The sequence below is a fragment of the Empidonax traillii genome, unplaced genomic scaffold (genome assembly GCF_003031625.1).
Source record: "Empidonax traillii isolate 1590-97213 ecotype Southwest subspecies unplaced genomic scaffold, ASM303162v1 scaffold248:size1534464, whole genome shotgun sequence".
Taxonomy (NCBI): domain Eukaryota; kingdom Metazoa; phylum Chordata; class Aves; order Passeriformes; family Tyrannidae; genus Empidonax; species Empidonax traillii.
Window position 1 is genome coordinate 649,517 of NW_020955441.1, and position 24,099 is coordinate 673,615.

A 24,099-nucleotide genomic window follows, 5' to 3' on the forward strand; every position below is an offset into this window, starting at 1 on the left:
CCATAGATTTTAAAAGTTCAGGCCCTTAAAACCGCTGCTCCAGGACTTGCTTAATGCAAAACACAGCCCACGTAAACTGTTCAGCAGCACCGAGTGAGGCAAATGGGCTGCACTGAGGGCTGAGCAGCGCTGCCTGTCCCAGCATCTGGACCGGCTTTCACAGAATCACAGGATGGGTTAGGCTGGAAGGGACCACAGTGGGTCATCTGCTCCAACCTCGCTGCTCGAACAGGGTCATCCCAGAGCACATTGCACAGGATTGTGTCCAGATGGTTCCTGAGTATCTCCAGTGAGGGAGACTCCACAACCTCTCTGGGCATCCTGTTCTAGTGCACGGTCACCTGCACAGTAAAGAAGTTCTTCCTCGTGTTCAGGTGGAATTTCCCGTGCACCACTTTCTGCCCACTGCCTCTCGTCCTATTGCTTGTCACCGTGGAGCAGAGCCTGGCTCCATCCTCTTGACATCCTCCCTTTAGATAATCATACACATTAATGAGGACCCCTCTCAGTCGCCTCTCCTCTAGGCTGAAGAGGCCCAGCTCCCTGAGCCTTTCCTCCTAAGATATTCTCCAAACCCTTGACCAACTCAGTGGCTCTCTGCTGGACCCGCTCCAGGAGCTCCACGTCTCTCTTACACCGAGGAGCCCACAGCTGCACACAGCACTGTAACTGTGGCCTCATCAGGGCTGAGCACAGGGGCAGAATCACCGACCTCGACCCTTCCACACCCGCAGCCCCCGCGGGGGCCGCACACCCGGCGGGCGGCCTTGGCGCCAGCACGGCGCCCTCCCGGCGGCAGGAGTGGCAGAGTCGCCCCGGGGAGCTCCGGCGTGCAGAGCCCAGGCCCCGCCCGGCCGCGTTGCCAGGGCCCGGTCGCTGCCACGGGCAGGGCGGCGGGCGGCGCGGATCGGGCTCGGAGCGGCCCGGAGAGGCCCGGGCCGGGGGAGGCGCGGATCGGGCTCGGAGCGGCCCGGGCCGGGGGCGGGAGAGGCGCGGATCGGGCTCGCAGCGGCCCGGGCCGGGGGCGGGAGAGGCGCGGGCGGCAGCGCGTTCCGGGCGGAGCGGAGCCACATTGGGCAGCGCCGCGCGGGCTTCTGGGAGAAGGGGCCGTCCCCGCCGCCGCCCCCCGCCCGTCCTCCGGCCAAGATGTCTGACATGGAGGATGATTTCATGTGCGATGATGAGGAGGACTACGACCTGGTAAGGGCGTGGGGCGGCGCGGGGGCCCGGCGCTGGAGCCGGGGGTGCGGCCGGCGCGGAGCCGCTCCCGGCCAGGGCTGGCGCGGCGCGCCCGCCGCAGCTGCCGCCCCGCCGGGGCTGCCCCGGCAGGGAGCGCGGACGGGCAGGAGGAGTTTCCCTGCCGGGGAGGAGGGCGCGGGCAGCGGGCGGTGGGTGCGAGGGGCGGGTGCTGCCGTGGGAGCAGCCCCCGGCCGCCTCTCCGCGGAGGAACGGGCCGGCTCCGGGCCGGGCAGGTGGATAGGCCCGGGCTGGCCCCGTGTCCCCAAAGGGCTCGGGGTGAGGGCAGGCTCCGGTGCGCTGCCCCCCGCCCTCCTCCTGCCCCCGGCCCGAGTGTCGGGCACGAAGTAAAGTGATAAAGTTGCCCGCCCTCCTCCCCGCCCGCGGCTCCGAGAGGCCCTTGGGGGTGGATGCGGTTCATGTGCTTGTGCGGGCGACAAACTGAGGGAAAAGTGGGGGGAAGAGAAAGGGGAGTGAGGAGAAGGGGACACATGGCCGGTTTCTGACGCAAAACGCTGAAAGGATGCGCTTGTTTTTAACTTTCTGTCTTTATAGCCTTAGCGAGCTTTTTGGTACCCCCGTTTTGTTTTTAATTGCAAGGTTTTGGGGGGGGGTGTTTTGTTAACATTTAAATACATGTTGACATTAGGTTTCGTTCTAAAGTTTTACAGTTAAAAGAAATGCTGCTTTTCTCATAAGTTTTATTTATATTGCCCTTGTTTGTTTTTTTTGCTTTTACAAACTTTCCATGGGTTTTTGAACTAGAGACATTAAAAAAAACAACTGTGTATGGTTGAGGTTTCAGTACTGCAGTTACACTGAAAAACTCCAGACACTTGTTTCTGGAAGACTTGCTTTCTAACAAATTATTTGGTAATCATTGCTGCTTATGAATTCACTTAAAATACTTACCTGATTTTATTTAAAATAGTTTCTGAGCAGTCCTTATTATGAGCTGCTCAGAATGGCTGGATGACATTAGATACAGAATAAAAGCACCTGGGTTTGGTTTTGAGGTTTTTTTTTTTTTCATTCATGTAGAAGTGCTTATGACCAGCGTTATTATCATAACCCTATGAGCTGCTTGTGTCAGTATTCCAGGAACTGTCAGTGTTCCCCTTAAGTCCATGAATGAATCCACAGACTTTCAGAAACAAGGTTACTGAAGGAAATATACAGAGACTGTTTAAAACACTGCGTTCCAAATCGAATTGTCATTCATGTTCATTAACACTGAAATTGGTGTCCTGATTTAAAATACTATGGGCTTTTTCCATGTGATACAATCAAAGGACAATTCACGTTGAATGTCCATCCATAACATGAGAACTGAACATGTCGAGTAACCATTGGAATTGCATTTTTCAGTCTTTAAAGGTACAGATTTGAGTGAGACTGCAGCTCAAATTCATGCTGCATTTTGCCAGTTTTCACCAAGAATGGTTTTATGCTTTTTCCTGTGTTTCTTTCTTCTGAAGTTCTTCCTTTCTCATTGGAAAAACCTTCCTGAAACATCTTGCTTGGGGCAGGTTTCAGCCTCTGACTGTAGTTACTTTCACTGGAATATTTTCATCATCATTAATTGCCCCTAGCCCAGACCTTTCCAAAATTTAAAAATACTGCATGTAATAACAAGGAGCATGTTAGTTTTTTCAGTTTGTAACTCCCATGTAAAGCATTAACTAAAGCTACAGATTTTAACAATTTAATTTCAATTCATAACTGATGGGAAAAAAACCCCAGAATTTAATAATAAAAATATTCCAGCTAGACTAGTTTCAGCATTCCGGGACTAACAGACTGTAATTGGCTGTTGTTTTCAAATGTGCTGTAATTGTAGTGTTCCACAGAATTGTTTCAGAAAAAAGTTAAAGGCCCTGAAGATAGGGCCTGGTTTCTTCTTTTCATGTTGATATAAATCTAGTTAAATTAAGAGAAGACTGTCTAAGGGGATGCATGATTCTCAAGTTCAGTGTAAGGGCTGCTGCAGAAGTCTTTGCAACAAAAAAAAAGAGTACAAGAGAAAATACTCAGACTAGTGCAGAGCTGAAAATAAAGGAGCACATGTGAGTGCAGGTGAATAATTTTTAAGGAATAGGAGGAGAGGCAGTAATTAGAGAAACAGTTAAGGAAAGAAGAAATAGCTATTTTGTCAAAATATAGGATGGTGAAACTAGGTTCAGGTTTCTCAGGGTAACTACTAGCATAACAATAGTATTGAAGACTCCCCAAAAAATTCATTTTGTCAGCTTTTATTAGGAGTGATTGTGGCTGTTCCTCTTAAAATGTGCACTTGACCTGCTGATTATGGAGAACCAGTCAGTTAAATTTCCTGAAGTATGCAAATGTTTCACACTTGAATTGAAATGTGAACAGATATTCTGAAGGCCTAGCTCTTTCCCAGCTTCATCGTGGAATTTTGTATAATTAGAGTAATTACTACACTGTTGAACAATTGAAGACTACCCACTTTACAGGTTGTACTTGATTGTTTCTATTTAGGTTTTTTATTGGGTAAAAAGTCAAGGTTTTGTATGTAAATGACCTCAGCCACTCCTAGAGAAGTTAACTTTATTTACTGGGGGTCTTGATATCAGGAAGATATTCCATTTATATTTGTGTGTGGATGGACCTAGATTCACAGTTTGCTGCTAATGTGCAGTGACAGCCTTGATTATAACATGGATTATTCCACTTTATGCTTCAGTGAACAGAATAATGTTTACTGGTCATTAGAAAACCACTCAATTTTCATTTCTAGTTTAATTTCTAAACTCTAATTTCTAGCTGTTAGGTGCCTTACATGACTTCAGTCCAAGTTCTTTTTACTAGATCCAGCCTGAGGGTGGAGAAGGACAGGGAGGGAAGGGCCATTGTAAATTCCATTTTTGTTTTCAGTATGGGACAAAAGACTATGTTTAGAATTGACTTTGAGGCTAAACTCAGCCTTCATCCAGAAATTGATTCTTCCAGGCACAATGACAAACACATTGACAGTTGTTGTAGTGCATCTACTGGATTGTTTCGGGTTTTTTTGTTTTAAATAAACAAGGAATTTGTCTGTGGTGTTAAGTATTGTGTTCTGAAATTCAACTTGAAAATTAAAGGAAGGTTGGACAAATCTGTTTTCTGAGCAACTGATCTTTTTTATATTATGGAGTTGTATGATTTCAGTGACTTGAGTGGAAAAGCTGGATACAGTTCTGATGAACAGCCATCAGTTTGCACCCTGCTGAGAGGGCTGCAGGTTCCTGAGGATTGACATGGCTCAAGTATGGGGAGCATCCCTTTAGATTACTGAGGATTTCCTGTTTCAGGCTGTGGTGATGTTGGGAAATAGGCACTCCTATTATTTATTTCAGGTTACATGAATTGGTTCATTTTTTCTTTCCAATAGAGAGAAATGTATTCCATTTCAGAAGGATTTTTTTTATGTTACCAAACTTGATAAGCAACCTCATATAGAGACATTATCCTGTCTTATATTGATGCACTGAATTTTCATGCAGATATTGTCACCTTTTCCCAACTGTTCATGTTTCACTATTGCCATCATTTTAATAAATCCACAGGTATGTTGCAAACAAGAAAGGGATAATGCTGCACAAACAGGCTTTACAACTAAAGAAATACCAAATCAAGCAGATCCACTTTACCCTCTTCTGTTTCCTTGTTATGTTTAATTACATTAGTATGTGATTTAAAAAAAAAAAAAAAAGTGAGCACAGAGGGCATAGGATGTACTGTCTCTGAATTAATTACTGTTTCATATTTTATAGGGATTCAGCATATGTCCTGATATTTTATTTTATGCATTCTCTTCAGAGTCATCTTTAAACACAGAATTAATATACTGGGGCTTATTTAGCTCACTGAAACGTCTGAGAAGGAAATATTGAGGCAGAAAGCCTGAGGATAGTTAGTAAATTCTTTCTGTCTGACCATTGACAAGTGTCAGTAAGTTCTGGTTTTTGTTGAAGTTATTCAGCACTGTGTTCAGAACAGAGCTCTCCAGATCTGACATGCAGTTGGATGTTTAACAGAAGCAAATTAGATCTAAGTTATGCTCAAAACTGGACTTTCAGAAAAAGATGCACGTGACTGTAGGAGAGCTGTGTGACAGAGGTGGAAAGCAAAGGCACTTTTTTTCCATACTCTTTACATGTCGTTATACCAGGTTTCTCCTGCAGTCTCCTGTCTCATTTCTGTGCATCTTCTTCCAACTGGAAAAAAAAAATTAAAAAAAATTAAACCAGTGTCTTTCATGGGACTCCTCTGACGCCCCTGCAAATCGCTGGTTTCACAGCCTTCTATTCCTGGTGCCAGCCCTGGTGTGAGCCAGCAGGCTCGGGATGACTTGCAGAGTTAGTGAGCAGGAGCACAAGAGCAGAGACCTGGAATGTGGAAAAGAACCCAGGCCTCCCAATGCCTGGCTGAGTGCTTGCAGCCTTCTCACACAAATCACACTCTTGTTTTTGCTCCCAGGGTTTGCCTCTGTTCTTTTCCTCCTTGCTCTTTTGCATTCCAGTCTTACTGCTTTCTCTGGAATCGTGTGCCTGGATACCAGCAGCAAATGCTCAGGGAAACTGGTCCTTGCTTTTTGTCCTGGTGCCTGCAGGCCAGTGGTCCAGGAAGAGCAAATGCAAAGGAAGTTGTGCTTAGCAGATCTCCTGCATGCCACGGTTAGGAAATAAAGTTAGCTGAAGTAAAACTGAATTCGTACCAGACTTACTCTCAGAAACAACTGTACTTCTTAAAAAAAAAAAAAAAAAAATTTGTTTGTGTCAGCCAAATGGTTGAAATTTGGTAAAATTACCAGCAATCGAAAATTGACAGTAATAAGTATTTTCAACCATGTCCTTGAAGGATTCATTTTTACAGAAATAGATTTCTTTACATTGTGTCTTTGTGCTGGAAACTTATCTTTGTATAGCTGCTTTGCCCCTTTTTAAACAAAAAAAAAAAGCTTGCAAAGTTTAGTTCCTGTGGAGCTGGTGAATGACACGCAGTGAGCTCTGGGGGGCTGCTCTCAGCCCGGGAGGATCAGCCATCAGCAGGGACCCTACAGCATAAACCCCTGAAATGCTGCAGGGAAGGGCAGAGGGGATGCTGGGACCACAGATGGCCAGGGAGGATCTGGGAGCACGGGATGCTCTTAACCTGCCTGTGCTGCAGGAGAAACTGCAAATGGATCCATGCACTAAAAAGGATGATTAAAGCTGACTGGGGTGAATTGAGTTCTGTGCGTGCTCATTTTAGAAGCTGAGCCTTAATGTTTTATAGCTGTTTACTAGATAAAATGAATTTTATGAAAATACGTAATGGAATAAAGATTTGTTAATTAAATTGGTTCCTTGGTACTAATTTAACTTTTATTAAACTCTCTGAAAGAACTGTGTTCCAGGCAGAGTAAGCTACATCAGGGGTTTTATCTCCAGTACAGTTGAGTTAGTGTGGTAATTTTTCTTTCCCCAAGAAGTGATGGGATGGGATTGTATTGTTTATAACTGACTGCATTTAGAACATGGAGCAATGCTTAAATTATGGCTTAACCTCTGTAACTACGTTTTTTCCAGACTCTATCAGAGCTTTCTAATTTTTTGAGTACTTATAAAAAAACCCACTTGCTTGCTTTGATACTCTGAGGAGGGAAGAATCCAGGGGGTTTCAGAGATCAGTTCTGCATACTCAGACTATTTCTTTTTCATTTGAACTTAAAGTGTTAATGTCCATTTGAAAAATATCACCAGGATCTTAATTTTAAAAATTCTTGGGCCTGTGACTTTTTTTACATCAGCTGGAGATTAAGTATCACGCAGGTGCTTTTATATCTTGAAGTTCTAATTGAGAGTGTTGGTCACTATGCAGATTGTTAGGTCTAGATCCTATAGTAGAAGTTTTTAGAGTTATGTAGAAATCCTTTTTGTAAACTGTGTATTTCTACTTAATTTGCAACAAACTTCTTATCTAAAAGGGTTGAGCTGGGAAAGTCATTCAAGCAGGAAGCAGGGGCATTAAAATGAGGGTGAGGAAAGGTTAGGCTTTTGCTATCTGAATTTATTGTTAAAGGAACTTTTCTGTCTTCAGAACTGAGAAGGAAATGCATCTTTTTCTTAGTTCCACCTTTGAGGGGACAGCTTCGCATGCTTCCCTCCTTCTTTCCTTTTGCTTTTGGCAGAAGCTGAATGTTCTTACATTTGTATCCTACTGCACTAAGCCATCTCTGCATCAAAAGAAGGCAGAGTGCTGGTCCTGCTGAATTTATCCCTACTGATATAATTAACATCAGTGCTTGAATTAAAATGCAGTATCTACATGGCTGATTTTTTTTTTTAGTATTGTGTACAGATTAATGGCATCATCTCATACTTAGTTGAAGGTTTGAAAGTTTTCTTCACAGCCATTAAGTTTAAATATGTCTCTTAAAGTGACCACCTTACATTTTCTCCCTTAAAACCTTGAGTCCATATCCACATCCTGAATCTGGTGTGAGGCAAATAGGCATCAAGAGAAGAAAAAATACAGCTGTGAGACTTCGATGCACTTCAGAGCATTTCCACTGGGGAAAAAAATTGTCTCTAGACTTAACACTTCTTCTTTATTATGTATTAATATTATGAAAATAGCTTTATGGGATATTTAAGTATCATTGAGAAAAATTCTCTTAAAAAAGGCTTCTTGCATGAATCCACATCAGAATCCCTGCCAGAGCTAAGATGAAAATTCATATGTTCCTGGCTTTAGGCTAACAAAGCATATTACCTCCTAAAAGGAATTAATTTTGTTTGCTTTCCTTTTATCTTTACAAATAGACACTTCTGCCAAAAATATTCCCCATTGTTCAAGTTAAGCATAAACAAGACATCAGCTGATTACCCATCTCTTAAATGCTGTGTTGGTTAATTTTTGGCAGCCTGTGTTTCCATAAGGTGCCTGATACAGCTGTTGACATCATGTTCATGCACTCGTAGCTGCTGCTCCACCAGACTGGTTGGATCAATAAAGACTTCACAAAAACAAGCTGACCAAAATGAAAGCCTGCCCACTGAAATGAGACACTTCCTGTTTTCTTTGCTGTTTTCAGTATTAAGTTTTTATAGCTCTGTGGGAATTCAGAGAGCAGGTTTGTGGAATTGAGACCATTCATTCTCACTAATGCTAAGACTTTGTAGAGTGAAAATAAATACATATGTGGGCAACTTGCCTACATGTTACAAGTAGAAACATTAACAGGTAGAAGGACAAATGCCTCAAGTACTATGTTTAATAAAATCTGAGTCAAATGTGAGTTCCCATAATTAATTTTTCCATTAGAACTTTAGAAAACTGAATCTTTGAAAGATTTGCTTTCAGTGCAGAGAGGAGAGAGCTAATTTAAAACTTCTCTTTTTTTTTTGTCTCATCCTTTTTCATTCCTTCTCATGGTTTTGAAGGAGTCCATTAATAGCAGGAACATATGAATGAACAAAAGAGTAAATGTGCCTGATGAAGTACATTAAAAGAATAAAATTCATCTTAAAAAAGGGCATCTTACTGTGCATTGTTTATATTGTTACAAGGGAAAGTTACTCTGACAACATTAACTTTTAGATTTAAACAGGTTCTGTTAAACACCTCCTAATAGCCAAGGACCCTGCTCAGAGGAGTTGGCTTGAAAGGTGTGAAGTGGTTTTTGAATCGTGTAAACCTCCCATGAAATTCTTATTTTAGCTTTGTTAGTAATTAGTTAGTTAGTAATTTAGCTTTGTTTGTAATTCAGACACACAGCGTTGTCCTTCAGCAAAAGAAGATAAAATGTGTAGGGGAGTTTTCACCAGAAAAAGTCTCAGAGTACTTTTTTAAAATAATAAATAATAATTGGTAGAAGTAAATACTTCAGTTTGTTTGGCACTAGTGTACATGATGGGTAATTATTTGATTAAATTATTGTGCCTGTGCCCCACCCCACTGTCTTTGGCATCATCCTTAACATCTTCTCAATCATCTCCTGCTTCTCAGCACAGAAGCAGCTGGTGTTCTCATTATTCTTTTTTTTTTAATTTCCTTAGACAAGTATGAATCGTTGTGGCATAAAAAGGCAGATCGGAGTGAGATTCAGGGAAGCATTTGATATCCTCCAGAGCTGAATCATTCCTCGTGCAGCAGCTCAGCCCCAGTCTGTTCTGGGGATGGCAAAGGTGGTAGAGCAGGTGCCTTTTGGAGAACCAGTGGGCAGCCCCTGTCCTGCCCCACACACAAATGACAGGAGCTGTCAGACATCTGTCCTTAGACACGGGCACTGGCAGAATCCCAACCCTACCGTCTGTACTTGTCATAAAGGTGAAGCTGGGAGAGCTGGGAGCTCAGTAATGCAGAAAGAAAAATCTGCTGGCAGGGAGACAGTGGTGGTTGGTGAGTCTGGTCTGGTATTGGGAGAGAGAAAAGCACCATAAGGGTCCATACCTGTCCACCATAAGGGTCCATACCTGTCACATACTCTAAAACTGAACATTTCCTGTTAGTTCCCGAGCATTCCGTGTCAGTTGGAGCAATATGTCTTACTATATTTTATCCATTTGCATCAAATTATTAGATGTTCTCAACCTTTTTTTCTCTCTTTCTTTATTTTTCCCCTTTAAAATGTAGGAATATTCTGAGGACAGCAATTCTGAACCAAATGTGGATCTGGAAAATCAATACTACAATTCCAAAGCTTTGAAGGAAGATGATCCCAAAGCAGCATTAAGCAGTTTTCAGAAGGTTTTCCGTCTTTATTTTCTGTCTCCTCTTTTTATATTAATTCACATTTTAAAAGAGTTGCTTACCCTTTGAGTTATTTTCTGTGCTAAGTTTATCACTGGACAACTTAAAACTCCTGGCTGATTGCCTTTCAGGATCATTCTTAGGGATCATAAATAGGACATGAAATAGCTTTATTTTATCACAGATCTGAGTTTTTAATCTTCAGGATTTACTAAGTTAATTGAACATTTCTAACTGCTTTCACGTGTCAACAATAAAAGCCAGATCTTTGGGGTTTTTTTTATGAAATGATGTTTTCCCCAGTGGTTTATATAGCATATTATATTTGGGTTGCAATCTGATTCCAAAACATTAAATGTATAAATACTAAGTGACACAGAGATTCTTTTCTTCATCTCAGTTTTAAATTTTTTTTGGTTGCACATTGCTACCAGAAAGCAGCATGTTAGATGTAACTTTTTAAAGGAAAAGTGGATGTTTGCATCTCTTGGCTTATTTATAGTGTGTAACAGAATTTATACATAACTTAAAAAATCCTTTTCTGCTGTAACTCAGAAATGTACTTCTTTAAATAATTTAGTCCAAACTGAGTTGAGTCAGTTTTGCAGGGGGTGTTAAAAATTTTTGTGCCTCTGTATTTATGGAGCAGTGGTAAAGTTTAGTGGTTGGCACTGAAGTTCAGTTAACAACAACAGCAGAAATCATATTCACCCTCCCTACAGCAGCTAAGTTGTGAAAACTTGTAGGATACAAACCTCTCACTAATTTTTTCAATAATACCAGGAAAGAGTAAAATGAAAGAACAGGACAGAGTTAAACATTACTTATAATAATAAAATTAACAAAGTGTGGGGGAAAGGCATGTATGGGATATGTACATTTTAAACAAGATATAAAATAGATTTAAGTTTGAATAAAGCTTTTGTAAATATTTTGCAAAAAATTCTTCTATTTCAGGTATTGGAACTCGAAGGTGAAAAAGGAGAATGGGGATTCAAAGCTCTGAAGCAGATGATTAAAATAAACTTTAAATTGGTAGGAATTCCAGCTATCACTTGGGAGTAAATGGCATAAATACGTATTTGATCCAGAGATGTTATTATTCTAATTTATAGCCATGACAACTAAATCTGCCAGAACTTGTCTTTTGCAGCCTTTAGTGGCTACTACACACCTGGCAGGAAAATGATGGGGTGGCTGCAAGTCCAAGGCAAAGTGGATGCAAAATAGCTGCTGTGGTCAGCTGATACTCTGAGAGTCTGAGGCTCAGCCCTTGCTGTGCTATCACACCAGTGACAGTGTTCATGTTCCTGTGTGTGCCCTGCACCAAGACAGATCAGTGAAACAGTTATGTGGTGCATATGCAGCTGCTCCAAAACTTGTATGGCCAACTCTGTTTTCTTCATTGAGATAAATATTTTAAATGTCTATTCCATGCAGTCCTGATGAAGTTATTTCTGATTCTGCTGCTTATGAGTAAAGTGGTGATGTAAAAGTTCAAACAGCAACCACTCACTACTGCATAGTCTTCCTTGTTATGCTTTCTTTCCTGTTTGTACACTTGCAAGATACAACTCAATTTTTAATCGTTAAAACAAAAACGATAATGTAATTTTGTTTTTCTTTTAGACTAACTTCCCTGAAATGATGAATAGGTATAAACAGCTATTGACCTACATACGGAGTGCAGTTACAAGGAATTACTCTGAAAAGTCCATCAATTCTATTCTTGATTATATCTCTACTTCCAAGCAGGTTGGATCATCAGTTCTTTCATCTTCATGGTTTTCTGTTTTGCATTTTAACTATGGACTTTTGTGTTTGGTTTGGGCTTTTTTTGATCTCAGATAGAATTTCCAGTACTCCTTTGCTGTCATATCTAAAAATACATTTCCCACATTCAGTGGATTCTGTTAAGGCAAATAACTTCATAAATTTGTCCTTTTTTGGCAATACTTACCTGGGCTTTCTATGTTCATAAATAAATACTTTTTTTTTTTTAAATTAGCATAGTAGCTGCACACTACCCAATGCCCTCTCAAAGTAATTTTTAATGAAACAATAATTTTTTTTTTTTTTTTTTTTTACTTTTGGGGGGAAGTGTTGGTGGGAAATTTACTTTGTAGGGAAGTGCTGGAGTGAAATACTGCAGTGTGTGAGTGAGCTGTGCAAGTGAGGTACACGGTCACAGTTACACACCCAGCTCCTTCTCTTTTTTGCTGCTGTAGAAGCTTTACAGAGAGTAGGAAGCTCCTGGACTGACCACCTAGAAGGATCAGTGGTCCTCAGTGATGACTCTTCAGTCATTATCACAATCCTTCCTGTCCTGCTACTCTGAGGAGGGGAAGGTTTAGTAGCTGAATGGTGGGTCACCCTTGAGGTCTAAAGGATTGTTTTAGACTATCCCTTCCTGGCAGAGATTAGTCTCTGGTCTAAATGCAGTTGAGCCAGACTTGGAGGGACAATCTGGAAATCTTAACTTGATGTATGGTCACAGATCTGCTCTCCCCAAAACAACTGTGGCCATAAACAATACGAATGCATTCTCTGTTTCACCTTGTAAAAGGTAGCACTCAGCACTGTGATTTCCATTTTAGATGTTGTATTTGGGGGTTTTGTGCAGAGAAACGGTTGGATACACTCGAGGTTTCTTTCACTCAGCACTGGGAGTACAGAAAGGAGAAGGGATCTTTGCCTTTGACCATTTTCCTCTCTTTGTAAAGTACATTTTCTTTTTGATATGTAAATCATTTTTGGGTTTTGTCTTTTAAGTAGGAGCGATGTTGCCTGTGTTTGTTACACAACATCAGAATTCTATTCCTTGGTTATATAAGATGGGCTCTTATAAGATGCCTTTCATTTTTCACAGATGGGTGGAAATCTTGAAATGTGAATGCTTTTTAATTGTATGTTTCATATAAGAAAAGCAAGTGTAGTTTTCTTACTTTAGAAGCTCTTTACAGTTTAAATGCAGACATTCAGTAAGATACAAATACCTTTCTTATTTAGAAGTTCAAGCGTGCACTTTTAGTTTGTTCAGATTGACTTTATTAACAGGTACAAATTTGCTGTTTACAATTATAGAATTCTGATTTTTTATGCCAGATGGATTTGCTTCAGGAATTCTATGAAACAACACTTGAAGCTCTGAAAGATGCTAAGAATGATAGATTGTGGTTTAAGACAAACACAAAGGTAAAATATATAACTTACTGTTTTTTTGCTTTTGTTTGACACCTTCAGCTAACTCCTATACTTGTGAAATCTTAATAGACCTCAGTACTTCAATTCCTTTTTCATTACAGCTTGGCAAATTATATTTAGAAAGAGAAGAATATGGAAAGTTACAAAAGATTTTGCGTCAGCTGCATCAGTCATGCCAGGTACCTTTATATTCTAAATCACTGTGGCTCAGTAAACAACATTGATTTTGGGGGGGTTGGTTTTTTTTCTTCTACATCTGTTGTTGGCCTTTGGGGCTTGTTGCTGAGCTTTAGTATAGAGGGAAGAAACTCCCTGCCTGATTTAATTTGTTATCGGTTTGATAACACGAACAAAAAAATTATAAGTGTTTTATTCCTTGCTTAAAGATGATTTTTTTAAAAATTATTCACAGCTGCTGCTGAGGTTTCTCTTCAGTCAGGTGCAAGGATGAGAAGCACATATCAGTGCACAGACATTAATTTTAAAATACAGCAAAGATTCCACGTGAGCTTTATTCAAAACCGAAAGTACAGTTGTTACTTTCCCATCTGGAAGGGGAAAAAATAAATCAGCCATGCAGCCTGCTGTGTTTGTTTGTGACAGTTTTCTTCTTTCAGTATGGAAAATAGGTTACAAATGTCTGGGAAATGGTTCTGTTCCAGGCAGCAGAAGTGTTGTATGTGTTATCTGTATATATGCATTTGTGTCAGTCATCACACTTATGAGAGTGCAATTTAAGCAAAGTGGGAAAGAATAAAGGGAAAAGTTTGGAGGAAAACATTTAATGACACAAAAATACTGACATTTTAAATAAAGGGCTTCAGAACTTGGCCTGTGATAAGTTCTTCGAGTATTATGTTTTCTGTTAAGAGTTGTATCAAAATAGTGGAGTTTTAGGAATATTCCAATTACTGAGAGTATTTGGTAATCAGGTTTTTACTAGTATAAAACTGAAATTGCTGTTCTCTTAAAATTTCACAGTATTTATTACTTAATCTGTCCTAGACTGATGATGGGGAAGACGATCTAAAAAAAGGTACTCAACTATTGGAAATCTATGCTTTGGAAATTCAGATGTATACAGCACAGAAAAATAACAAAAAACTTAAAGCACTATATGAACAGTCATTGCACATCAAGTCAGCCATTCCTCATCCGCTGATCATGGGAGTTATCAGAGGCAAGTACATCTTCAATTTTTCATTTAACTTCTGTTGCACGGATTAGTTTTATGAAAATCTGAGAACTAATGCGGGTTTTTTCCAGTTCCGACTGTAGAGACAGAGGATCTTGCAGATTCAGAGGCTGGAGTCTCATCGTGTAGGACGTAGCTCTGCTGTTCTGGTGCCCGAGTACCAGATGCTCTGGTCAGAAGGGCGGGACAGCTGGCCATATAAATGTTAGGAGAGAAGCAGTAGAAAGAAAAGAGGAAGACTTGAGCTGTTTGGCACCATGGCAGGCAACAAAAGATAAATGCAAAGGCATTTGCAGGGGATGAAAACAAAGGCTTGACAGGAAGGACTGCTGGCAGAAGGGACTGTTTCTGCAATCCCCTTTGGTAAATCTGTGCTCGATGTTTCACCTCACTGAAATTCAGCAGGAACTGAAGGGCTTTAAGATGTACTTGAAAATATTCTGCAGTGATGAATTGTAGTGGAAACACGCTGTGTGTCTTGGAGAAAGACAGAATACTGTTGTGCCTTTCCCCCTTCTGCTGGCATAGGCACTTGCAAAGGCACTCAGGCAGCAGTGGGTACTTCAGGAGACAGAGAGGATTTCTCAGTTTTTCTGTGCAATTTTGCTCAACAGATAGGGAAAATTCCATAAATATAGGAAGTCTGTTGCCATTGAAATGGAGATAAATTCCATTTCAGTTTTTAGAGTATTTTAACATAAGGATGAACTAATTATTGGCTATGAGGATTAGTGTTCTTTTAGTTTTATCATGTGGGTTGGGTTTTGTTTGTTCTTCTTTGGAATGGGTTTATCCAAATGGCAGTGATTCCTGGTGATTTTAGAGAATGAAATGACTTCTGAAAATATTTCAGTGATCTATTTAGAAATAGCGTGGAACTTGGGTACAATTACTGTAGTCAGCAACAAGCACACAGTGTTCCTTTTCTCTTCATCTGTGTTTTCTTTTCAGAATGTGGAGGCAAAATGCACTTAAGAGAAGGAGAGTTTGAAAAGGCACATACTGATTTTTTTGAAGCATTCAAGAATTATGATGAATCAGGGAGCCCCAGAAGAACCACTTGCTTAAAATACTTGGTCTTAGCGAACATGCTCATGAAGTCTGGAATAAATCCATTTGACTCTCAGGAGGTATTTTTTTCTTTTTATTTCACATTTTCCCCCTACACCTCATACCCTTTTCTGAGTTTATAGGGAAATTACCCAAAAGATGAAAATGGAAAAAAAAATACTTAAAATCTAAGCTTGCATATTGTGCTTTCTGTTCTGTGTAGGCTAAACCATACAAAAATGATCCAGAGATTCTAGCAATGACGAATTTAGTAAGGTAAGATTTTAATTTTTCTGGAGAAGAGAACAAACCAGAAATGAAATATTTTTAGAGATGGCTTTTCTCTATGCAGCTAAGACAGTTATTTCATCAGTATTGAGCAAATATTTGTACTGTTTTTCTTAAGCAACCTAATTACTATGAGATACCAAAGTATCTGTATTATACCAGGTCAGAGTAAAAGAGACATGCTGTTTTCTTCTACTATGCTGAATTTTTTATGCAGTGGCAAAAACCTAATTTTTTTCCTGAAATAAAAACTGTCCTACCTTGTGCTACAACTGGTATTTAGGGCTAAGCTGTCTGACATCTCATACCAAAGCCAATAGAATAATTTGATGCATGGATATGTCATGATTACTAAAGGAGCTTCATAATTAAGGAATAGAAAAACTGGACTTTGAAGGATAGAGGAGATTACTTAAAACACACATGAAAATCACAGAAGGCCAAATTACCTTTTACAGGCAACTGTGATATGAGGACGTTCAGTGTATTAAGATCATTAAGCAAAATGGAGTGAACTGAGGCAGGGTTTGAAGCTGCCCTATTCCATCCACTCTGCCCTGCCTTTGCTTTATCAAGTTAAAAAAAATAAACAATACATAGGAAAACCTTTCCCACCTTTTCATTAGGTAAGAAGCAGCGTCTGCTCACGTTCTGAAAGGCACAGTTGGTCTCCTGTTGGAACAGGCCTTGCTCTGATGCCGCTGTGGTTCTGTGCCATTGTCTGCACACAGATTGTTTCTCAAAGTGAGGATGTTCATCCATTTTTGACACAGTGGTTGAATAAATTATCTGATAGTTCATTAAGGGACTATTCCCAGTAATTCATTCCACTTCAGATGTGTTTTTTCTACTTCACTGTCGTAGTTCCTTGTGAATTTGAGGCAGAAGGAACTCCAGATGGCCTTACCCAATCTGATTTTATTCATATTTCTAATTTATATGTTTTATCTTGGCATTTGAGTAGAACTGCTTCTTTAAAATTAATAATGCAATTAAAGCAGTGTACATAAGAAATATGCAGAAGATAAAATTAATTTCAAAGATTACATTTTTAAGCCTCTCTATACAGTAGGAACTTTTACATTTGACATATGATAAAAAGAGACTTCTGAAATAAACATGTTTCACGTGATACAATCCAATGCCACTCACATAACTCCATTTACAAACTACTCAAGTTCTACCTTAAATGTAGGTGGTCTTTTTCTTGCCCATTTTAATAAAGGATGAATCTTTTTGACCATTTTTAAAACAATTTTAAAATGTACAGACCAGGAAGGAAAAATAAATGTTTTTAAAATGTTTGATGTCAGTATTAAAGAGAAGTTGAAAGCATGTATTTCAAGAAAAAGGTCTTGTTTCAGTGGTTACAGCTCTTGTTTTTCAAATGATGCTGTGGTGCCTCTACTGAACCCACCTTTTTGTAACCCTTTCTCAGATAACAAGATTGACTGACTAGTTAAAGGATATACACACCAATAAGGTATAAATAAAAATATAAACCATAATTTTATGCCAGAATTACTGATGGTTAATCCTGGAAGTCAGGATTTCTTCCATCTTCCAGTATTTTTAGAATTCAGTTCAAGATGGACATTGTAGAGACAGCAACAACCTTCTAGACTCTTTTTAGCTCTTATTTCTGCCATGAATTATGAGTTATTGAAGCCAAAATTCATGTAATGGTACTTTTCAAAACTGGCTATTTTTATGGTCTAGGCTTTTTTAAAGAAGTACAGAAAGTACAAAAGTTTTGAAACTGGAGTGCACTTGTGGAATGACTAAATGTTCATACTAAACTTTGATAAATGCTCTTAAAATTGAAATAGGAGAAAGGTCATTTCTGTTGCATTTCATCTGGAGAGAGTTTTTGCTTATAAAGGCCCTGAATGTAATTATTTGCCACCAACGCTTAATACGTGTTTGTTTTAGAGGTATAACATAATCTTGTATAAGTCTGTAGCTTTTAGAATAATAATTCAGTCTCTTGTTTTATCTGAAGTGCCTATCAGAATAACGACATCACTGAATTTGAGAAGATTCTGAAAACAAATCACAGCAACATCATGGACGATCCCTTCATAAGGGAGCACATTGAAGGTATTTTTGAAGGCTATTTTAATCCTTTTTGTTTTCACTACTTGGTAAGCTGCTGGGTTTTTTCTATTTTTTTTCCTCCCCACGGTTTACTTTTCTTCTTGGCAGACTGAGAGTTCTCTGTAATTACTTGTTGATGATTCCCTCAGTGTTTATGAGTTCCTTAGGAGCTGGTCAAGGCCAGCCTGCATCCAGGCATGTGGCATGACTGTGAAGAATTGCAGGAATGATGGAGAAAGTTCCAGCAAGAGGGGATATTCTAAGATAATATCTGTGGTGGTGTTAAGACACTGAGTATTTTGAGTGGTTTGTTTTACAGGTTTTTTTCCCATTGGAAGGGTGAAGTGAGAGCAGCCCTTACCTGTAAAGGTGGCTTGTGTCAGTCTCTGCAATTAGATGTTTGCTGGTTTATAAAGTTAATTTTCTGCTTCAGATTAAAGACAAAACACACAGTATAATGAAGGTTACACTAATAAATACGTAAAATATTTAATAAGATGCATACATTGAATTTATATGTTGTAAAAAACTTTTGGACTTGCAGTAGCTATACTTCATAAAACAGGAGAACACATTAACACATGCCTTTCTGTTACAATAACATGATAAAATAAAGTTCCTCCTGCATTTTTTCATGTATTTGAGAACTGAAAAGTCTCTTCACTTGAACATAATGCCCAGTTCTTCAGGTGACTGCTGTTTCCAAGAGTAGGTCTTACTGTGGCATTGCAAGATCATTTAGCTGGACAGTTATATGAAAGAAAAGAGTTAAATGCAGAGAGCTGGTTTTCCTATACTTTGTGTTTGTAAAAGAGAAGGTGGCAAACAGCAGGGGAAACTAAATATAACTAAATATAACCCTGCTGCTGCTGCATGGAGACTACTGGGGAGCTTCAAAGTCTTGGAGGGAGACTGTGAGATTGGAGAGATGGATGCTTAAGGAAAAAGGTGTGACAGAACTGGAAAGCAAGAGAAGAAGAGCAGTTGAATCAAAGCATTGAAGAGAATTATGTGCTAGAGATGCCTCATCTTTGTCTCTCTGGAGTGATACACAGCATGGTTGTGGCTGTAATGTTTACATACCTTGCCTCGTTGTTTTAATCTCCTTAGTTTTATTGAGACACATAATCTGGTCTTCAGTGGTTTTTTTATTATATAAACAGTCCTTGTGTAACTAGTTAGGTAGAAATGGAGCTAGATTTTTTTTTTCTATTAAGTCGCAGTTGTAATTTATGCTTTCATTTTATCCCAACTTTCTTTAATAATGTAAAAAATTCTAGAATAATGACTGCGCTATTTTACTGAATCAAAATCAGCCACTCCATGTAGATTGTTTTATTTCTTCAGTTCCTCATCATAATTATACCATTAGGCCCTGGTCTTTTATGTTTAAATGTGAATATTTCCCATGAAGTTATATGCAGACAGACTTTTTAAGTTGCATATCCTTAAGAATACCACTTTTCACTTTTGTACAACACAAGCATTTTAGCCATAAATTAGAGGGGCAGACATACCATGCAGTCATCTCTAGGACTTATCCAGTTAGTTTGAATAAGTTAAATTTTTACCAGAGAAGATGTTGCTCCATGTTTGAACAGTTTTGTTTGGATCCCTTGGCCTCTGCTGTGCTTCCCCACCCACTGAATCACTGCCTTAAAAGATCCTGGTGTTTAGGATATCTTTCTATATGGAGTGGTGTTGCATCTTTATTTCAGTACTGTTGTTTTTACGGTGTTTATTTTTTCTTCCCTACAGAGCTTTTGCGAAACATCAGAACACAAGTGCTTATAAAATTAATTAAGCCTTACACAAGAATACATATTCCTTTTATTTCTAAGGTATGTGTCAGTGGAGCCTTGCATTTGCTTAAGTAAATGATTAATAGTGAATAAAAGCTTTTAAATAAATACAGTTCTTCCAGAAATAGAGCATCTAAAATTTACTCTACACCGTAAAGTAGCACTGATGCACTGCTGGCAGCTTTGCAGTGAAAAAAAAGTAAATTTCAAGTGTCATCTGAGTGCTTTTTATAATATGTACTATGATATAGTTCTAAAATACTCAATTACCATATTCTACTTGGGGTGGAAAAGCACATTCCTGAAGAGAAGTATAAAAAGTGGAAGTCATATAATTAAAAATGTAATTATGAATGTAAATTTTATGAAAATAAAAATTAAAATCTGAACTCCTTTTGTTCAGAAGGTATCTTAAAATGTCTGTGTTGTACGAGTTACAGAACTGTGGTAGTGGAACAAACCAACCATCATCACAGAATCACTGAATTCGTGGCCTTATCTGGAAAGAACAAAATCAAACCCCAGCGATAAGAGATGACTATTTCCATCTCGTGTGGGTCTGTGATTTTGCTTGCAAAAATTCACAGCATTACAGAATGTGTCATGAAATATTAGAGGTGCCTTTTTTTTATCCTTAAATTCTATTTAGAACTCTATGGGCCTTTTTTTTTTAAGTTAGACTTAGCATGTGTAGAACTTGCTTGAGCCAGAAGATGCAATTATGTCTCTAAATGGTTTTGAGTGTAGATCCATTCTTTTCTGATAATTACTGTCCTATTTTATTTCCTGGGGTTTTGTGGTTGTGGTTTATTTTGTTGTTGTTTGGGATATTTTTTATCTTGTTTGTTTTTTCAGTAAGTCAGTAAAGGAACTCATTTCTGGAGCTTCCAAAATTTTGCTTCAGCCTTTTCTGAGAGGTTACTGATCTCTTGATTCTTGGCCACGTGTACTTTGGTGGAGGTCTTTTGATAGCTCATTATTGAATTGATACTTTTGAAGAGGAAGAAAGGAAAATGAAACCAAATTCTGTATATGAAAATAAAGAGGGTTTTAATGTTGCAAAACATGGTGGCAGCGTAATGAGTTTTCTTTTTCTTTTAGGAGTTAAACATAGATGTAGCTGATGTGGAAAGCTTGCTTGTGCAGTGCATATTGGATAAGTATGTACTTTATTCTTGATTATTGATCTTTGATTACTTTAAAATAATCAAACTATACAAGAAGCAACAAAACATAGTTTTGGTGCATTGTGACAATACTGGTTGATTCTAGAAGTGAAAGGTAATGATGTTGACTTGGGATTTGCTTATGAGCAGTAGAGAGTGTTTGAAAGATGGGAGCCAAGAAAATGACACAGAGAGATTGAGTGGCATGTTTTTATTTTAATTTTTAATTACATAATAAGTGTCTTGAATTATTATGAAAGTTACTATTCTAAGTAATTGCTGCTTATACCCATGTATATTTTTGAGTACATTTTCAAGTTGACAAATTAGTAGTCTGCTCTCCTTAACTGGAAAAACTTGACTATAATTTGTAAAACCTATTTTTCTGGAGGGTAACTTGTTACATCTACTGCAAAAATAAAATCCATACGTGGGTTTGTATTTTTTTAATTTCTTTTGACATAAATCTCTATTTTTTTCACGATTCCTTGACTTTGAAGAATTGTTTACCTCATACTGCTTTAGACTTTGTGTGGGTCATAGTTAAGCAGATAAAATCTGCATTGCCCAATGAATTAGTCCATTGGATTTTCAATTTACAGCTAAATTGGCAGCACTACCCAGGACAACAATCATAAAGGTGCCGAATTCTGAAACGGCCTTTGTGTCTCTCTTGTATAAGACCTCTTACTCTACCTTGGATTTGCTGTGAGTTCCTATTTCCACATCCATCAGCCACTGACAGTTTCTGTTCCTTTGCTTCCAGCACTATACATGGCCGGATCGATCAAGTCAACCAGCTCCTCGAACTGGATCACCAGAAGAGAGGCGGGGCCCGGTATACGGCGTTAGATAAATGGACCAACCAACTAAATTCTCTCAACCAGGCTGTAGTCAGCAAGCTGGCCTAACAGAAAAACAGGCTTCTACAAACTACTTAAGGCAACAGTGCAGTGATGTAAACCTTAAAAGAACTGGGAATGGCAAAACTACTGTCGGTTGGTGTGCCCTGAAATTATTGGAGTTATGGCAGAAGTGCTTTTTTGATCAGCTGGTTTGTGTTTTGCTGCTGCATTTATCCCAAGAAAAAAACAGCTTTAATCTCCAGAAGAAAACCAAAATGCCACGGGATTTATGCTGTATTGACATCTTGCCCTAAACATACAACATCCTAGTAATTTGTCGAGGGGCAATTAATGACCAGAGAGAAGATTTTTGTCATGATTTTAAATACACTGACACGTTACTGTTGGTTAAATTTAAACATGTTTTACCTGCAGAAATTCTCTCACAGAAATAACCTGCAATAACTTGAAATGCATACCCTTTTGAACACTTCCTTTTCTCATGTATAAATTGAAATGTTTGCTGCATTTTGCAAAATGTCAATTCTCCAAAAATGTGTCCGTATATTTCTGTACCTGCAGTGTAGTAAAGGTTTAGAAGAAACCCCATAATTATAGTGGCATACTGTCACTTAGGTTTCAAGCAGCAAAATAAACAGTGCAGTTCAGAAATTGTACAGTTGTTTCTTGATGTGCTTTCATTATACTTGAATATTACTTGTGTTATTTTTAAAAGAAAATAGACACTACTTCAAAAACAGGTATTACTTGATCCTCACCTCATCTGTGAAGGACAACATGGAGATTTAAAGTCTGAACCTCTTGATCAATGTGCTGTTGATTTTTCATTTTTTTCCCCCTTGAAACAGTGAAGCATAAATACTAAAGAGCTGACATTTAGCAGTGTTGTTCACTGACTTTCAGCTTGCCAGATGCCAAGCCATTATCAGCCCTGCCCGGTTATGTTGGTGGGTATTTGGCATCGCTCAGGGACATGCTCGGGGTTTATTTTGCTACTTCAGGAATGCAGGTTTGCCAAGCAGTAGCCTGGGAATAGAAGTGCAGCCCCTCTCTGCCTGCTCTGTGGTGTTTCTGACTGGATTCAGTGTATCTAAAATGACACTGTGGATTTGGAGTGGGGCCCAGGGGCAGTGACATTGGTCATAGTGGAATCTGTTCTGTCTCAAATGTTTGAATGTGTCGTAGTCCCTTCAGAGCTGCTGTTCTGAAGTCCTGCCTCGTAGCAGGCACGTGCCTTTTGTGTCCTAAGATTTTGGGATCATCAGATCCTCTTAAAATACAGCTGTAGTGGTGACCACGGCAACTTTTATTCCTGTAGCAGATTGTCCGGAGCTGACAGAAAAATTCTCTTGCAGGTCTCAAACGTAGAAGGAATTCTGTGGGGTCAATTCTGTAACAGAGTAGCGTGTGATGGTACAGAAAGCAGTGCCACACACAGACATTGTAATAATAGAAGGAAAAATATGTATGTAGAGCAATTAACACCCCCCCCCCCAAAATAGTGAAGAAGCCTAATAAATTACACATGTCCGTCACACACATGGTAGACTCAATGTTCTAGGGCAGGATTTAAATTGGTAACAGTGTGGAACTAAATAGGATAAAATTAACTTTCATCTGAAGAATAGTTATGTCCCTTAGAAAATTATTTTGCTCGGCAATTGTCAAAGCAAGTGAGGTTTTTTTCCTGGAGTTTACACAATAAAGCTTAATGTGTATCATGAGTAGCATGATGCTGAATCTTGGGTGAGCATTTCTTCTTCACTGATGCTTTTTTTTTTTTACCCATAGGTGTTTTTAATTTATCCACTTACTTAAAACAACAGTAAAATAAGAATAGGAATTGAACTTAGTTTTTAAGCAAAGGCAAAGGTTTTTTTCCTTTGTAAAATCTGTAGATAATATTGACTAAAAAGCACATTGTGTGTTGTTTCCTTACAATGCTGTGATGTGTACCATTGTTTTTACTTTGAAAATTCCAGTACTACCTGGTGATGTGAAGTTGAACTTAACAATACTGCGCAGTAATTGGGACCCTCAGCTACAGATCCAGAGGCTTTAATTTGGATAGGGAATCTTGCAAGGTTCTTCCTCCTTGGGGGACAAGGGACTGTCTCAGTTCTTTCAAGGTTCTCCTTCCCATGGAGACAGGGACAGTCACAGCTATTTGAATATGTTTATTTTCCCTGCCATTTCCCACCACCCTTGCTGTGGGAAGGGACAACTCTCCTCTAAAGGAGAGGGGGAAAAAGAGAACTGTGTATAATCTTACAATCACTGAAAATAAAAAAAGTCTTCTTGACTTCGTCTCTTGTACCTGATGTAACCTTCCCCATCCCGGCCGTGTCTGTTAGGGAGGCATGTTTGGATTTTTGTCAAGCAGGAAATAGGAATACTGCAGTAAATCTTGTCCTTCCATCTAGTTCCCTTGTTTTATCTTACTGTTCTGAAGG

General features: G+C 39.1%; 1 protein-coding gene across 2 annotated transcripts; it reads left to right on the plus strand.

The window, feature by feature from the left end:
- Window positions 1-1,037: 1,037 nt before the first annotated feature.
- On the plus strand, window positions 1,038-23,137 carry COPS2 (COP9 signalosome subunit 2). Of its 2 annotated transcripts, none has more exons than XM_027888964.1 (13): window positions 1,038-1,200; window positions 9,862-9,975; window positions 10,936-11,013; window positions 11,608-11,733; window positions 13,084-13,173; window positions 13,284-13,361; window positions 14,188-14,362; window positions 15,329-15,507; window positions 15,651-15,703; window positions 17,718-17,815; window positions 19,571-19,653; window positions 20,716-20,774; window positions 21,547-22,234. In XM_027888964.1, the coding sequence occupies exons 1-13, from the start codon at window positions 1,147-1,149 to the stop codon at window positions 21,689-21,691; spliced, it is 1,332 nt and encodes a 443-aa protein (XP_027744765.1). In that variant the 5' UTR covers window positions 1,038-1,146; the 3' UTR covers window positions 21,692-22,234. The 2 variants fall into 2 exon arrangements, with proteins under 2 accessions (XP_027744765.1, XP_027744764.1); XM_027888963.1 differs by having other exon boundaries at window positions 1,068-1,200; window positions 13,063-13,173; window positions 21,547-23,137.
- Window positions 23,138-24,099: the final 962 nt, after the last annotated feature.

Excerpts from the sequence above, each read along its gene's own strand:
- COPS2 (XM_027888963.1), top strand. The coding sequence starts at position 1,147 with ATGTCTGACATGGAGGATGATTTCATGTGCGATGATGAGGAGGACTAC. Across the intron at positions 9,976-10,935 it reads CATTAAGCAGTTTTCAGAAG|GTATTGGAACTCGAAGGTGA; the intron begins GTTTTCCGTCTT and ends CTTCTATTTCAG. Across the intron at positions 14,363-15,328 it reads GATCATGGGAGTTATCAGAG|AATGTGGAGGCAAAATGCAC; the intron begins GCAAGTACATCT and ends TTTTCTTTTCAG.